Below are 18,147 nucleotides of genomic sequence, written 5' to 3' on the forward strand. Positions count from 1 at the left end.
TTAGTGTAGATTTTTTCTACTCTCATGTCATATTTCTATAAAATCTCATTCTTCCATTGTAAAAGAGAACTGTTGCTCGGCTAGCGCCACGAGCGTCTACTGACGGTGTGCGCGCTCTACAAATATACACTATCATTATTATTATTATATTGTATACCTCATTGCACTTGCAGCATTAAGACTGCTATCAATGGTGATTCCAGCTAAAGAAAACCAATGGTTGCTATCATTGATGGTAACATTACCATCAATATCATGTTCAATTCCATGCCCGGGGGCCGTTTCATAAAGCTGTTCGTAAGTTAAGAGCGACTTTAAGAACGACTGGTGAACCTTTCTTACACGCTTAACCATCGCCAATGAATACACCATTTCACACAAGAAAGGATCACCAGTAGTTCTTAACTTACGAACAGCTTTATGAAACACCCGCCAGAATCGGAATTCATGATGTTGTGCATTTTACAAGTCACTTATGATTTTACAATGGCATCATGAATTCCCAGTTGTGAATGCTGAAAACTTTCCCTGAAAATGGTAGTAAATCATAACTGTATTTCAAATAATTCTCTCCATAGTTCAAGTTACGTAATACGCATACACACAGTTTATTGAAGAACAGCCCAAGGCCCTGTTGCATATAAACTTTGCCATCTAATTACCATGGTAATGCTGATTGTCAGCCAATCAGAATCAAGGATTATATCGTCGGCCTTATGCCAAAAGGGCCTTAACTGCTTTTGGCCATTCCGAGATAATGGCGTTTAAAGGTTTTGGCCTCTCTAATAATCAAAAGTTTGTGGTCGTTTTTTTTGCTTTTGAAGCCAATTTCGATAAACGTGTTAAGTTATTAAGTTTTACATGAAATGTGTAAAATTTATTATAAAATATTCAGAACCCCTAAAATTGGGTTAAGGCCCTTTTGGCATAAGGCCGACGAATATTGCAAGTTACCATTTGATGGCAAAGTTACTATAATGGTAACTTCTATGCAATGGGGGCCCAGGATTGCTTCATAAAGCTACTGATAAGTTACCAGTGACTCGACACAGAAATTGGAACAAGGTCTAAAGGCATGGTCACACCGCCCAAGCGCTGTTGGAGTGGTCGTGGAGCGGAGAGAAAAAAATTATCACCGCTCGCTACCATTCACCATTTTCGGTTTCGATTTTTTTTTTTTTTTCGATTTATGTTTTCGATTTTTTTCCCCAATTTTGTGAGCGAAATTCGGCCCTCTTTCCCTACCGCTCCACGACCGCTCCAACAACGCTTGGGAGGTGTGACCAGGCCTTTAGGTCTTGCATCAGCTACAAAGGGATATCACTTTGCACAAGGACATGTCATCAGTAGAGCATAACTTATGAAGTGCTTTAGGAAATGGTCCACTGTTTCATAAAGTGTGTTATCAATTACATCATTCCAATAGCTTGTAAAAGTAGCTTACAAAATAGCAATTGATGACAAAATTTCATGAAACTGGGCACTGATGTGATACACTGTTAACAGAATGCGGAAGACTACTAATCTAAACGGGGAAAAAATTCAGTAAAAAATAAACAGAAGAAAATATTGGAGGGACAATTCCATGAAATATCATCATCCGACTCTCTTATATGTTCAACCTTCCCGATATCACCGGCCTCGATTCAGAATGGTCACAAAGGACTACCACTGGGATAGTTCAGGTGAACAAAGAGAAAAATGGGGGTCGGATGTATGAAAAAAAGTTGTTCATTTATGGAATTGCCCCATTTGGAAATCAAATCAGATCGAAATGGATTACTTCATGTACTTGTCACCTGCCGCTGCCAGGATCTTGGCCGATGACTTTGCATCGTAGAAGAGCTCGTTAATCTCGTTGATTTCATCTTCACCTATGCTGTCCTTTCCGTTGATACGAGCCAGAAGACTTGACGGTGTCAGAAGCTGGACTGCATATCTGAAGGATCAATCATGAAAAATTTTTAAAAAACTTTGTTTGAAATTAACAATTGGAATGCCTCTGGCAGTCTTGCCTCCATTACGCGATTCAGTAGAAAAGCAGTGCTGACTTTAAAACAACTGAGATGAATAATTTTTGTTTGAAAAAAAGAAAACCACATTTCATTTAATAAACTACCATGATCATTGACCCTATTTCATTTCAAAATCTTATACATGAATAAGATTTCAATGTTGATACCCAAACAAGGTCAAAGTTCATTGACCCTAAATGACCTTTGACCTTGGTCATTTGACCTAAAACTCATGCAAGATGATCAGTGCTACTTGATTATCCTAATGTCCAAGTTTCATGAAATAAGTCCATATACTTTCTAAGATATGATGATATTTCAAAAACTTGGTTAAGATTTCAATGTTGACGCTGCTGTCGTCTTCGCAAAAGCCTGCCTGCAGTCTCGCTCTGCTATGCAGGCGAGACAAAAGTCAATTATTATCTAAACATTAAGTAATTTACAAATGATCAAGTCATCTGTACGAATACAATTTATCTGTTTTAATACCATACATCTTATGGTTAAAACTCAAAGAGCAGACCACATGTCAAATTCAAAACCATAAGTCGAAGTCACTAGGACATTTGAGAACGCTTCCTCTTCACACAGATTTCAAGTTCAGTGTTGGTGCTGTTGTTGGTTTCAGAAGCACAATATTTACTTTGCTTTCCATAGCTCCATGTTCACCTAATCTGAGTTTACCAAGATGGTCCCAATCGCATTATTAATAGCACAACACCAGGTGCAATTTGTCCCAAAGCAGTCTTATAAAAATTTTGGTGCCGATGTAAAAACCGGCACAAAACCAAGACCTACTGACCAACAATGAAATGAAAATCTCTTAGTGTGTCTACTCTGTACAAACCTTAATGTTGTCTTGGTGCCAATTTCAGCAAGCATTTTGAGGGATTCATCTTCAATCTGGAGACTCTCTGTCTGGGCTCGGATCTGCAGAATCTATAATGGTTGATAAATATTTCAAAAGCTGAGCAGAATTTGTGGGAAAGATGGAAATACTCATAGAGAGCTATTAAATTCTTCCCAAGCTATTTAGGAAGAAAATCATGAAAAAACAGTCCACTGTAAATGAAATACCCTCTGGTAAGGGTTTCATGAAAGGATTTATTACCATTATTATTTGGAAGAATATTAAGTCAAGTCAAATACAATAATAAAAATAATTGTTACAATAACAAAATAATAATACAGTAACAAAAAAACAATTACACACTGGATTGACCTGGATGAGCTGCCAGACATTGGGCAAAGTTAACCAAATAACTATAGTCCACGGACTGCCCTAACCCATACCCCATCCAGGTGAATCCACTGGATGTTACCATAGTAACAGTGCTTCTCAACCAATCAAAAGCACCGAAGGTTGTCAGATCTGACAACTTGTGGGATGAAAAATGGAGGTGAAACTAAATTACCTGCATCATTTCCTCCTGCGAGTATGGAAGGGTCCTGATTATCATCACCCTATCCAGGAGATCAAGGGGTATACCATGGGGGGACATCACATCCTCTGTACCTCTGAAATCCAAATGTCACAACAAACATATGTAACATACCACACAAAGATAATTTGCCACTTGGTCTACACCCACTTCGTCTACTGTCCATCGCATTTGTATAGCGCCATCTATCTAGAAGCAATCTATTCCTAAGTGCATTGTTATTATTATTACCCCGGCTTTAGCTCAAGCTGCCTCTCAGTGCTTGTACATTCAAGAAATTAATCCTGCCGGGAACCCATTCACCTCACCTGGGTCGAGTGCAGCAGTGTGGATAAATGTCTTGCTGAAGGAAAATACGCCATGGCTAGGATTCAAACATACGACACTCTGTTTGAAAGGAGAGAGTCAGAACCACTAGACCACGACGCGTCCACACATCATGGCAATATCTCCAGGAAATAATACACTGATGACACTGACAAACTAAAACAGCCAACTCCCTATTAGACTGCATAAATTTAATTGGGCAATATCACTCCCAAAGTAGCCCTAAAACACACAAATCTTGATATCATCAAATATAACATACTTCATTGAAATGTACAGAGGTAATAAATTACACATTGTTCATTCATTCTGCATGATAAATCCAGTACAACCTCGTGAATGGGAATCACCTCTAAAGGGGATAATGCTATAGCTACCTTGTCTTTTGCTCTCATGAGGTTTTATTGCGCAGCCCATATTTTAAGAATCTGACTGTTCACGATGTAAAGAAACCCACAATCTATAACCTTTATCACATTCACAATGATCCTTCCAAGAAAGTCCCTGCTCAGGACTCACTGGTTCCATAACATTTACTCCGGCAACAATTGCTCCGCTGTAAATTTCACATACTAATCGTAATGGAATGACCCACTTCAACCCTGGATTTAACACTATACCCTATCCTAAACTTTGCCCTAAATCTAAAATAAAACCCTATTGCGACCCTTACCCTAACACCATTTCTGAGACAAAATAAAGCCCTAAGCAATGGTCGCCAGAGCAAATATGTCACCAACTCACCTTATCGTGCACTTTCCCCTGTTGGTAGCGAATATGACGATGGGAGCAAGAGTGGATTCCAGGGCTCTGTGAAGATACGTGAAGCACTCAATGTCCAGCATGTGTACCTCATCGATAAAGAGTACGCCAGGTACCAGCTCTGCCACACCCTGGTCGATGTACTTGTTGACGACCTTGTTGATTTCCTTCCGTAGCTTGTCAGTGATCTCTGTCTTCTTTGGTTTCATCAGCTGGCCCATCATGGATAAGATATCTTGACCTCCCTAAGAATCAAGTACCAAGAATACTGTATTAATTAAATTTCATCTACGGGCAGGTTTTATTATTTGGTTTTATTTTTCATTTTTAATCGGGTAGACCAGAACTTAGAAGAGGGGTAAATGGACTTTGGCAATTTTAGTACATATGATTTTTATTGGCCAATGCCAAGTTGGTAAACTTCACAGATGGACTGCTTACCGAGAAACTTATTTCTTGAAAAGTACCTCACAGGAATGCCTAAGATCTCTTCTTAAATGTCACCTCTCTGTCTTTTTTTATAAATCAAGACTTAAAGGAAAAAGAAAGTAGGTGCAGCAAACAATTATTTCACGAGAAAGTCTTTAAAATCAAGGTCAATCGCCACCATATCATAAGTCTAGAACTGTAACATTGCAATAAACTAAGTTAGGGAATCATGAAATCTTAGCTGAAAACTGATAATTCTGATGATCACTAACACAAAATGACACATGTGGGATTGCTTGGAACCCCCCCCCCACAATTTATGGAATTCTATGCATATTTTGCCCATTTCTCAGTGATTACACATTTTTTCCAGAGCCATTTGGCTCATATATTTTATATACAAACACTTGGATGGTCATTTTATTGCATTCTGTTCGAACTCATTTTGAGATCATTACCACAACTGGCATTTATCTTTAAAGGAGAGATCAACATGCTTGTTATTTCCGTTTGAGAGGTCTATCACAGTACAACACAGCCAAGTGCACTCTTGATGCATAAATTCAACGACACAGTTACATCACTCTTTCATGTCCAATGTCAATGCAAGCAGATTTGACACTTTGCTGAATGAGTACTGGTAATTATTATTAAATGCATACAGTCTTTGTATTACTTCACATGGCTTAATCTAATCAAAGATAATCCAAGCTCATGTCCTTGGATGTCTTATTGACTGGCCTCAGTGCCCCTCTCATTGGCCCTAATTTAAAAAAAAGTTTTGAACTTTAATCTGTATTTAAATTTGTTTGCCGTTATACAAAAGTGTCATATCTAAAAGTAAATTTGCCATAAAAATATTGAAATTTAAGGCCTGGCTTTGCTACAAAGTACATGTTTCAATAAAAAACAAAGCGCATTTTGTACAAGATTTATGTGCCCTTGCATTTGAAAATCTTATCATATTTCAGGAAGTTAAAAAAAATCACAATACAACAAATCGCCAAATCTAGAAAAGGACTTCCTTATTCATTTTCTACAAAATGAAAAAAATTGGCATGTCTACCCAAAACCGACTAGAACAACAGTTCAGATGAATGCCAACGAACTGAGAGGCAATAGTGAATCTCGACATACCTGTGGTCTTGCATTGGCAATATCAAGGTCGTGGAGTGTAACATCTTGGATGACCTCTTTCTTTTTATGAACGTCTCCCTTTGGCAGTGGGACGTACTCTTCCGCTTCCAGATCAAACTCTGTTGCATATGTGTCTGATCTACCTTGCCTCTGAAGGAGCAAACATTCATAGGTAACCAATTTCAGTGGCACCAACATGCAGCCATCGCTCAGTGCTCACTGGGCTATTGTACATGAAAATATTCCGTTTTCTAAACCTTGATTCCAAATTATAACAATCTAAATGTACTAACGCTACCATTCCTTACACTAGCACATTCATGAACACTAACACAAAACCAATATGTACAGGGCTTTATCAGTTGAAAGAAAATGTTTTCTTTTTCTTTTCATTTCTGAAATCTGGTTATTCCTTTTTTCAAACTTGATCCAAAATGGAAATTCCATTTTGTTTATAGAAAATGTACACAGCAAAAAACATGGATTCTCATTTACAAAGGTCAATTCAATGAATTTTCACATGAACAGTAAAGCTTCCGCTGGCTGCTCTAGTCCACCCTGCCATCATTTTGTGGATGATATCTTTTGGAAGCAGCCAGCAGGTCATCTCTTGTATGCACCGGCCGTGGCCTTCCCCATCTGGCTGCAGCCAGCCTAGTAGTAAAAAGGCGGGGGGAGGATGGACCAATTAAGATCTTGGGTTCAAGCATAGATCGCAAGCTGGCCCAAGCTGGCTGGGCTAATTAAATTAATTACCAGCTTGGGATGCCTCCCGATAGCAATTTTTTTGTTATGTGCTGAACTTATTAAAAATGAAAATCACTGTCCATTCTCCAGCGCCTGCACTAAGAGTAACTAAAACACAAACACCATGCATAAAATCACCGCCAAACTGCCCTTTGAGACATACCTTGACTGCACCACTGTTAGCTTCGATGTAAATCACATCTCCAACTTCAACCTTCTCTTTCTGCAGACTCTCATAGATGGAAGGGTCTAGTTTGAGCTGCTTAGTACCCTTAGCTGTCTTCAGACCAATGATCACATGACTCACTGTCTTCCCATAACCTATAAGCAAAATACAAACAGGGTCACTCTCATTATTATTATTTGTTTGGCGCCAACTGTGCCTGGGAGGTGAAAAGCAAACTGAATCACTATGATCCACAGGTCTTTCATCCTGATATAACTGATAAACATGGAACTTCCCCTACTCTTATATGAATAGTGCAGTGGGTTCTTAACGTGCAATGGGGGTAACTCTCCTCTACACGAGGCCTACATTTAATGTCCTATCCGAGGGATGGAGTGTTTTCCACTGTTACATAGCCTGCATCTATGGAACAGGTGAGAGACGTTTACACCCAACTCAGGCTTCAGTCATTAGCCTGGGGTGGACTCAAACCCACGACCTCTTTCATTATAAAAATATATATATCTGGGCATAAAGGTGATGTGACGAGAGCACACACATGAAAAACAAATTATGTTATATCATTATTAAAAAATGTGTGATGACAATAATAGCTAGGGCATCAAGAAATTTTAATCAGTGGTCCAAAATACAAAATGACAAAATAGAATATATTTGTAATCAGTGTTGGTCAATACCCCAGCGAAGCATGAGGATATAATACTGGTTTTATTTGTTTCTAAGAATGAAGTCTTTCCTCATACTCTCTTTTGTAATTCATCTGCATATCAATAATTTAAAGGGGAAGTTCACCCTGAAGAAAACTTTGTTGTAAAAATAGCAGAAAAAATAGTAAAAAATATTGGTGAAGGTTTGAGAAAAATCCGTTAAAGAGTAAGAAAGTTATTAGAGTTCAAAGTTTTGGATTTGTGACGTCATAAACGAGCAGCTGCCCCATGTATTATGTAATATAAAGTGCATGAATTTCAAATTTGTTATGGTTCCTGACAATTTAATTTTGTTTTCTTTTCATGATCGGGTGTGAAATGATTTGTCTATTGATATACAAAAGGTACAGTGAAAACCATTCTCAATTTTCTGAGAAAATTACATCTCATTGATTTTTTACCATTCGCTATGTAGGAATGCTGCTCGCATATGACATCACAGATCAAATAATTGAAATTCTAATAACTTTTTATTTATTTAATGAATTTTTCTCAAACCTTTGGCAATATTTTTTATTATTTTTTCTGCTATTTTTACAATAAACTTTTTCTCAGGGTGAACTTCCCCTTTAAAAGGATGATGGTCAGTAAAGCACTTCTTTGTACGGTAGATCACTTTTACTCCTGATGAAGACAAAAGGAACATCAAAATTTTAAGTAACTTTGAATAAACCTTTGATGGGCAAAAAAGTATTGACTTTTGGATTTGTTTTGTTATCACTGACTTTATGAAGCCAATATGTGAATCTATATATAAGTAGGTCCCCTAGATAGAGAGGACAAAGAGTGCATCATTGAAGAAAAATAAGTACACTGTACATCAGATCACAGCACTCGTTCTGACAAAATTAGCTACTTGTTATCTACACCAACATTTGAGTGTGCAGAGCCGCTGATTAGGAGAAATTGCAAGCCTAGTTTCAGTGAACACACCCCTGTAAATATTTTTTTAAGCCAAGTATGGAGACCCCATCCTCTCCTCCTCTCAAATATATGCCAGCATACCACTGATTCTGAAAATATACAAACCTCCTCATTTACATGATTTAAGCAATCCCATCTACCTGTCTACAAGCATCAAATAGCATGACCCTTAGCTCGCCCAACACCATCAACTTTGTCTTCAGCAAATCAATTTGTTTGTACAAGAAGCAGACCATCACTCAATTGCAAATGTGCAATGACATGCATGGCTTTTGTTTAATTTGGGACCTGAAATCGACTTGCAATCAATTGCATATTTCTTTCAACACCCCATTATTCTAATATCATTTTGGTCTAACTAACACTTAGTCTGTCATCTTGTCTAATGCTCAAATGGACTACTTTCAACTCTGACTATGTGAGGTAGTGGTTCTGACTTTCACCTTTCAGACAGTTGGTCATGGGTTCAGACCCTAGCCATGACATGTTTTCCTTCGGCAAGAAATTTATCTACAATATGCTGCACTTGACCCAGGTAAGGTGAATGGGTATCCGGCGGGATTAATTCCTAGGCGCCACTGATGGTCACTCGAGTTAAAGGAGGGGTAATAAAAGCAGCACTTTGTATCGTCATGCAAAAAGTGCTTTATAAATCTAGCTACATAATGCAAATTGTTTAATCATATAAACTAAGTGTTAGACCACCATCATGCCAAAATGGTAAATGCATTAATGGTAATGAGACTTAGTAGACAAACTGGTTGAAAGCAATGAACTAGGATTAAACGACATGGGATGAGGCCAAACGGAAGGTAAAGTGGGTGCAGACTAGGGCGGTGTTGCAAGAAAATATTTGCATTCAATTGTAAATATTCTGTTGCAATTTTACAATTGATTGATTGATCAATTTCAACTATAGCAATCAGATTTTACTCCTGGTTTCATGGAGCAGATTAGCAATCAATCGCAAATTTGCAATTAATTGCATGGCATATGCTTGATTTCGGGACTGAAAATAGACCTGCAATTGATCGCAAGTTTCTTGCAATGCCCCATAAGTGGCTATTCACTGATTTTAATAGGTCAGGGTTGTATTAGTTGAATATATGATAGAAATATTGAATCTTACCTCCCATGGGATTTTCTGTTTCACAAGGGGTCAATTCTGTGACTTCACCCTCATAAACTTCCTTCCCTTCTTTTATACGAAGGCCTGTTAAAAAAAAGAAAAGTAACACCTATATTAAAAACATAAATTCCCCCAAAACATGGTTATGCAATAAAAAAATTACAGCAGTTACCACTTTATGACAAAAGGGGACATAGCATTCATTTGATTTCCACTTCTTATCAATATCATCCTCTCCTCTGATGCAAACTTAATAGTTTTAGAAACATCTGAGGCATTAAGAACTACATGTAGGTAGCACGGTTCAAATATGCAGAACTCCTTTGTATTTATCACTAATATAATATAATTTATATAACATAACATGTAGTATAATATGATATGATATAATATATTCAATTATAATATAACAATATTATCTTTAAGTGCATAAGGGCACTTTATTACAGGAATGAGCAATCATTGTTCCAAGGACATGCATTGATCGTATATAAAACTTCTTATATTCTTATCCATCAATTAGACAGGAATAACCGTCGTTTCTGGGGATCTATTTAACAAAGAGTGGAGCCAACGTAGTTCAGCGGAACAACCAAAATAACAGAGACTGAAGCTTTTGGTCTATCCATCAATATGCATTTTTTTTTAAACAAAATTTACATGGGCAAAACCATTTCAAGAGCCACATTTCCTTCATCGAGCAATCTGCATGCTACAACCCAGATGAGGAGTTTATGCAGTAGCCCACAAGAGTGAGAACCAGAACAAGAAGTACATCTTGCTAGTTCTATTTCCGTTCCCAAAGTTGATCCTAATAGAGGAAACCAAAAATCTAAACAACAAATTTGTCACATTTGGAATTTATCTACTTACCTATTGCCCTTCTGAAGTTCTCCATCAGCACCTCTGTCTTTTTAATCTCTGATGAGAAGACCTCGCTTCCAACCATGGGGCAGAAGGGTACCTTGTTGCCAAGCTCCTGGGCGATGGCAAGGGCTAGGGCCGTCTTTCCTGTCCCAGGAGGCCCTGCTAGCAGGACGGCTCGGCCAGCCATCTTCTTGGATCGTATCAACTCTACAACTACACCGGCAGCCTGAAACAAGAAAACAAGTTATTGTCAATATGCAAAATGTAGACCCAGTGCAAAGGTGGAGACTAAGAATGCAGTCTATGAAAATGGGTGTGTCAGATCAGTGTGTCGATTTGTGAAAAATTAATTTCTTGGAGAGTGACTAAAATAGATTATCAAAGGAAAATTTGTTATTTTATAAGCCCTCTGTACCTACTTTTTACTTGCCAATTACATCAAGTTATTGAGCAAGATGAATTAAAAGTAAAACAGATTCTTCTACCAAACATAATTTTTTTTTTTAAATCACTAGAAAAAAAAATCATTGATTTACATCACTTCCATTGAAACATGTACAAATGATTGATGATTCTTTTTTGTGACACTAGGGGGTGTTGCAAGAAAATACTTGCAATCAATCACAAATATTATGTTGCAATTTTACAACTGATTGATCACTTTTAGCTATAGCGAATCAGATTACACTCCTTGTTTCATGGAGTAGATTAGCAATCAATTACAAATTTGCAATCAATTGCACAGCATATGCTTGATTTCGGGAACAAAAATAGACTTGCAATTGATGGCAAGTTTCTTGCAACACCCCATAGGACAGTTTTATTTCTGTGACTCAAAAGAAAGACTTTATCAACTGCATATCATCTAAACATGAATAAAGTTAAACCCTTCATGTCTACCCAGAGCAATTGAAATCAAGACAACAAAATCAAATTAATCTTGCAAAACCAAAGATGTAAGTGACTACATGTAACTTATACATGTATGTAAGTGGCCAACACTTAATAATAACGGTTATTTATATGTGCACAAAAAAGTATCACAGCGCTTACAATTGTCAGAAATGAATGTTAAAGGTCAAGTCCACCTCAGAAAAATGTTGATTCGAATCAATAGAGAAAAATCAGACAAGCACAATGCTGAAAATTTCATCAAAATCGGATGTAAAATAAGAAATTTATGACATCTCAATGTTTCATTTATTTTTAACAAATAGTTATATGAACGAGCCAGTTACATCCTAATGAGAGAGTCAATGATGTCACTCACTCACTATTTCTTTTGTTTTTTGTTTGAATTATACAATATTTCAATTTTTACGAATTTGATGATTAGGACCTCCATGCCTGTAGCACAAAATGGTAAAATAATGGAATTCCACGTGCCCAGGGAGGAATGAAACTTCATTTCACATGACAATGACGAGAAAATAAAAATATTTCATATTCCATATAATAAAATACAAAAGAAATAGTGAGTGAGTGATGTCATCAGTTCCCTCATTTGCATACTGACCGAGATGTGCATATGACTGTTTGTGAAATGAAGCGAAACTTTAAAATGTCATAACTTTCTTATTTTACATCCAATTTTGATGAAATTTTCAGTGCTATGCTTGTTGAATTTTTCTCTTTTTATTCAAATAAAGTTTTTGTTGGGGTGGACTTGTCCTTTATTAAGTAACAAAAAATATAGAATTATATACATTGAATTGCATCAACTATTGGTGTTCTCAACTGCGCCAGATGTGTCGCAGATGAGGCAAGGGGCTGGTGGCCTCTTGCTTGCTGCTTCGTTCACCAACAGTTTAAGGGACAAGCCCGGTCAGCACACTCAGACCACTCAAGGGTTCATTTCAGGCCAAGGCGTACAGAAAAATCAAGGCTAGAAGTCGAGTGTTGTAGTGTGTGGACGCCAGTTTCACAGCATGCACGACCAGCCAGTAAGAAATCAACTGCCAAACACAGTTCTTGGTTCAAGCTAAGTATACTAACACTAAACTCGCACTGTACTAACGTTGTCGTTGGTGTGAGTGCACTACTTACATGTAGTCTTAGGGGGGTTGCAAGAAAATATTTGCGATCATTTGCAAATATCTTGTTGCAGTTTTACAACTGATAGATCAATGTTAGTTATAACGAATCAGATTAAACTTCTTGTTTCACGGAGATTAACAATCAATCACTAATTTGCAATAAGTTGCAAGACATACGATTGATTTAGGCCCGTTTTAGGGACTGAAAATTGACTTGCAATTCATCGCGAGTTTCTTGCAACACCCCATTAGTCACTCATTCAATGAACAAGGTTAATATGATATTAGTCTTTATAAGTAACCATCTTTAGATCCTGTATAAATAATATTCGAGTTTTATTTTTGAAGTTGTGGACAAAATTAGGGATGCATCTAGACCAAAAGCTTCGGTCTCTGTTATGTTGGTTGTTCAGCTGAACTTCGTTGGCTTCACTCACCAAATACAGAGACCGAAGTTCTAGCGCGATCTGTACAGGGGACTCAATGGCCATATGTTTATGTACATAAGATCGGACAAAACGGGGAAGTGGATTTGCGTGACAGCCGAGGTCACTGTTTTTGTTCCTTTTAACTTGATTTTTCTCTGTTTTTTGGCAATTAATGCCAAGAGGGAATATTAATTTGCATTTTGGTCGCAATAATTGTCAATTTTTTTATTCATTAAAGACAAAAATTGAAGAGCCCCGACGGGGGGATTTTGCATTGCAAGTCCCCTAATGGTGGCTGCACGATAGCAAGCTGTCTGTGTACGAGGAAAATTTTTTTAAAAAATGTTAAAAAAAACTCCTCGAAACAGACGGCTGCCAGCTGTCTAGGATGCATCATGCCGCCATCTTGTTTCTCATTGTTCTTCGCCAACATTACGGACGCATTTTTCTTCGCTAACGTTACAGCACATGCGTGCATAATATTGGCAAAGGACAACAACGAGAAACAAGATGGCGGTGTAAACATCTCGGCAAGTTTCCCCTTTCTTTACATATTTTTCTTTTCTTGTTTTTTTTCATGAACTCTTGTTTAAAAATGAAATCAATGTCGAAAATAAAGTTGTAGGCCTAATCCCATATACATGCATGTACATGATTTGATGGCTCAAAAGTCAAAAATTAGAAAGAAAGCAACTTAGGCTATAGGGCCTACTAGAATGATGGGGGGACCTAAAGCTACGCACTTTGTTTTCAAACAATAACAACTATCCCAATTTTAATATTTCAACAAAAATCTTTCACTAATTTGTGGCAAATATTCTAAAGATCATTAACCAAGAAGAAAATATCGCAAAACTCACTAATACGAAAATCCCGTCGTGTTTTCCGAACCCCTCTTGATTTCGCCACCCGATGTAGAAGGGTCCTAAAGCTACGCACTCGATTTTTCATGCAAAAAAATAGTATTTCCTGTGCCTCAATTACTAAAATATATTCATATCATTATAGGATAAAATGAAATTCAAGCGAACATAACTCCAAAATTCCAAACAGTTGTTGGTTTTCTCTGCATTTAGAGATTTATTGCAGCCTCTGTGGAAAAAACTGAATAGGAATCGTTCGTCACTCTGCAGTCAGAGTTACACACACAGAGTGCGCATTTGCCATAAAAACTGCATGCGCGATGAGTGGTGCGTAGCTTTAGGACCTGCGCAGCTTTAGGACCCCATACCAAACAAAGTTAGTTAAATCTTGGGGCGAAAGTTTCACTTTCAGAGTTTTTTGCGGCACGCGTACATGAATGGGAAGGAATCCCTGGCTACATGAAGGGTAAGCATACGTTAGTAAATGATTTTTACTCTCTAGGAGCCTCCTGGCTAGTCTAACGTTATTTCGATCTACCAACCTCTCTGGCCATTTCTTGACCAATCAGACCTGCAGTTGTTTTTGATGATGCATTTCCAGAGTCATCAAGTCCAAGGCCCTTCACGTGAGTATGACTCGCTATTCTTTGAGTCTTTGTTGTACTTTTTACCTCCTCGATCTTCATAGTTGCTCCTACAACTTGAGTTTATAAATTGATTTGATTTATTTTCTTAGAATCCGGGCGTAAACGATAGATTTGCTGTAGATCTTATCCAAATTGTATCCAACATCAACATCAACGCATGGGGTCTCTTAGTGAATTGCCAGAGTAACGAACGTAGAGGGCAGCAACACCGGCAGCTAGCTGCGGCAGCTCAATAAATTAATAACTGCTTTTTGTTTGAAAAATTATAATCATGATATCATTTTCCTTTGTTATAATTACTGTATGTAATATTATTATCTGAATAAAGGCTAAAAAGCTTAAAAAAGAAGAACATTAAAATGGAATAGATAATTTTTTTAAATTCCATGCATTATTTCATTTATTTATTTGTTTATTTATCTATTTATTTTATTATCATCATTTTTTTTTGGGGGGGGGGTTCAAGTGGCTCCTATAGATAGCCTCACGGCCTAGTCGGGGCAAACAGCTAAGCTAAAAATAGAAATTGACTCGGAAAACAAGGAAAACGCAAACATGACCAGACGATGCATGTACATTTTGGGGCGCAATTCAATGAAAGGGCATGAAAATTATTGTAGCGTACCTATGGTGAGTTGGGGAAAAATACATTTTTCAAGGGGTCCACTGATCCCGACGGCCTATAGCCGGGGCAACCGGGTAGAACTTGTCTTGAAAAAACCCCACTAGCTTAATTAGCCGTGGTGCATGTACATTTCGGGGACGTAAATCAATTAAATTACAGGTTAAGAGCTATATATAAAGTAATAAAGAAAAAAAGTATTGTTCAAAGGCCCCAGAGGGGTATCCCGACAGCCTATATAACCAGGGCAACCAGGTGAGGTACAGTGGCGTACCTAGGATTTTTCACAGAGGGGGGGGGGGAGGCAAATTCGTCGGCCCAAAAATTTGACAAGAAAAAAAAGTGTCTTCAACTACAAGTATATATTTCCTATCAGAAAAAAAATGACAAGCAAAAAAAAAAAAAAAAACGTCTTCAAGCTCGTCAGGGGGGGGGGCAGGGATATCACTTGCATGGGTTGTGACTCGTCAGGGGGGGAGACTGCCCCCCGTAGGTACGCTAGTCGGGCAACAAGAAAAACATTAGCTTGACCCGGCGCATGCACATGTAGGGGACACAAATCAATTAGGGTCTATTATAGAAGCATATTTTTTTTTTAAATCAAAGGGCTCTGGTTCCCAGGGCTATCCCAATTATGGCCAAGCCGGAGCACAGGTAACCTAACAGGCAGAGATTGACAAGGGCAACCAGAAGAACAATATAGCCTGACCCAATTTATGCATATTCAGGGGGCGTATATCAGGCATAATAATGCATGTTTGAGGGCCAGAAAAAAAATTATCAGTGCTTTTCAATTAGTGCCCCCCCCCCCGGATAGCCCGACAGCCTAGTCGGGGTAGCTAGGTAGCTTAACTGGTAGAACTCGGGTAATTAGATAAAAAAAATAATACCTTGACCTTGCACATTTGGAGCAAATCAAGCTTGCACAAAATGGAAAGAGCAGTATTCAATTTTCTGTTTCGCCACAGCAAAAAATTATGATAATAATAATAATAAAATAAAAATAAAAATCGGTGTTCAATATTCTGTTGTTCAAAGCCAAAACTAAAAATCTATTGCAAGTGAGTGTTAACAAAACCAATTAGAAGAAATAAAAAAAATATATTTAATTTCCAGACACAGAAAAAAACCCGAGCAAATAGTTTAATAGAATAGTAGGCCTACGGTTAAACAAAAAAAGTTCCCTTTTTCAAATGTGTGATTTTGCATATTTCATTCCGGATACAATTTATCATAAATGACGCTTTTCTGTTGAAACTCACAAAATGAGAATCGGTTTTTGCTAAATATTCTGTTCTTAATGTTTTCCCATTTTCAAATCAGAAAAACAAATTATCTGATAGTACCTCGATGCTTCCTTTATTTTTCTTTCTTGATTCAAGCGAACTTTTTGTTTTGGTGGACTTTACTTTGATGAAAGTTTCTTCATAGGTCGAGCATTGCCCTTTCATCTCCTCTTCTCTTTGACTTCCTCTCCTTCATCCGATCATCACTATCAGGCATCCTCCTCCTCCTATAATCATTCTCATCCAAATCACCATCCTAATCATCATCATCCTTATCGTTATCATCGCCATGCAGTCACCATCACCATCCTCCTCTTAATACTTATCATCATCATTATCATCATCATCATCATCATCATCACAATTATCATCATCATCATCACCATCACAATAATCATCATCATCATCATCATCATCATCATCACCATTCATCATCACCATCACCATTTTCATCATCATCATCATCATCATCATCATCACACTTATCATCATCATTATCATCACCATAATCATCATCATCATCATCACCACCATCACCATTATCATCATCATCATCATCATCATCATCATCACCACCACCACCACCACCACCGCCGCCGCCGCCATCACTATACTATTACCAAATCATCTATCAACAAAATTGCCCTGATGCCCTTAATCATGTTCTTTTTATTCACTATATGAATGTGTCACCTTGCTTCCATTACAAATCATTCAGTTTTTGAATTGGGGGCAGTGCTACGTACGTGGGAGCAAGGGGTGAACACTCGTATTATTTTCCAAGTCGCAAAAACAAAATCAGGGGCATTCCAGTTCACATGCAGCTTTGGGAAAGATACTCATTCTCACAAAAACAAACCAAGATAAGATTGATTTTATTTAAAAATCAGTCAATCATGGAATAAAAAAACAAATGACACTAAACATTACAATAGGTGATTTTTATTTCTATCACTACATCCGTATCCGGAGCCCGGATTCTCAAATTAATAGACTTTTTATTCTACAAAAAAAGAGTGATTCGTATTTATTTATCATGCAGAATTCAGGGCACATACAAGTATTCTGTTTTTGAGAAATAAAGTCTTGAAGGTTAAAGATTTGTATTCTTTTCAACTCGGACAGTTAATGTACAAGTTTATCAATAAACAATTACCATTACCTTTTAATGATATGTTTGTAAAAAATGATACAATCCATAAGCACTTCACTCGCCAGGCGAGTTCCTTTCATTTACCTCTAAATAGAACATCGTTTGCACAGAAGACATTTGTTTTTACTGGTCCAAAATTATGGAATTCTTTTTCAAATGATATTATACAATGTAATTCAATACAAAATTTCAAAGGATAACTTAAAAAATTTCTTCTGAATTCATATTAGATCATCGTTTCTTCAAAAAGTAATGTAATTCAGAACTTAACATGTAAATATGTTAATTAATTTCTCCTTGTATATATGTTTAATCGTTTTATGATTTCTGTATACAGTGTATACTTATTCAATTATTTTTATTATTATTTGTTTTATTTTTTATTTGTTTATTTCTTATTGATTATATATATTTTGTTTATTCTCTATTTTATCTTATT

General features: G+C 37.1%; 1 protein-coding gene across 1 annotated transcript; it reads right to left on the bottom strand.

The window, feature by feature from the left end:
• Window positions 1–1,734: 1,734 nt before the first annotated feature.
• Window positions 1,735–14,830, bottom strand: LOC121411734 (ruvB-like 1). Its single transcript, XM_041604570.1, has 9 exons — window positions 14,543–14,830; window positions 10,680–10,899; window positions 9,807–9,890; window positions 7,023–7,180; window positions 6,113–6,262; window positions 4,529–4,791; window positions 3,431–3,533; window positions 2,863–2,954; window positions 1,735–1,939 (listed from the first exon to the last, which is right to left on the bottom strand). The coding sequence occupies exons 1-9, from the start codon at window positions 14,684–14,686 to the stop codon at window positions 1,780–1,782; spliced, it is 1,374 nt and encodes a 457-aa protein (XP_041460504.1). The 5' UTR covers window positions 14,687–14,830; the 3' UTR covers window positions 1,735–1,779.
• Window positions 14,831–18,147: the final 3,317 nt, after the last annotated feature.

The sequence above is a fragment of the Lytechinus variegatus genome, chromosome 3 (genome assembly GCF_018143015.1).
Source record: "Lytechinus variegatus isolate NC3 chromosome 3, Lvar_3.0, whole genome shotgun sequence".
Classification (NCBI taxonomy): Eukaryota; Metazoa; Echinodermata; class Echinoidea; order Temnopleuroida; family Toxopneustidae; genus Lytechinus; species Lytechinus variegatus.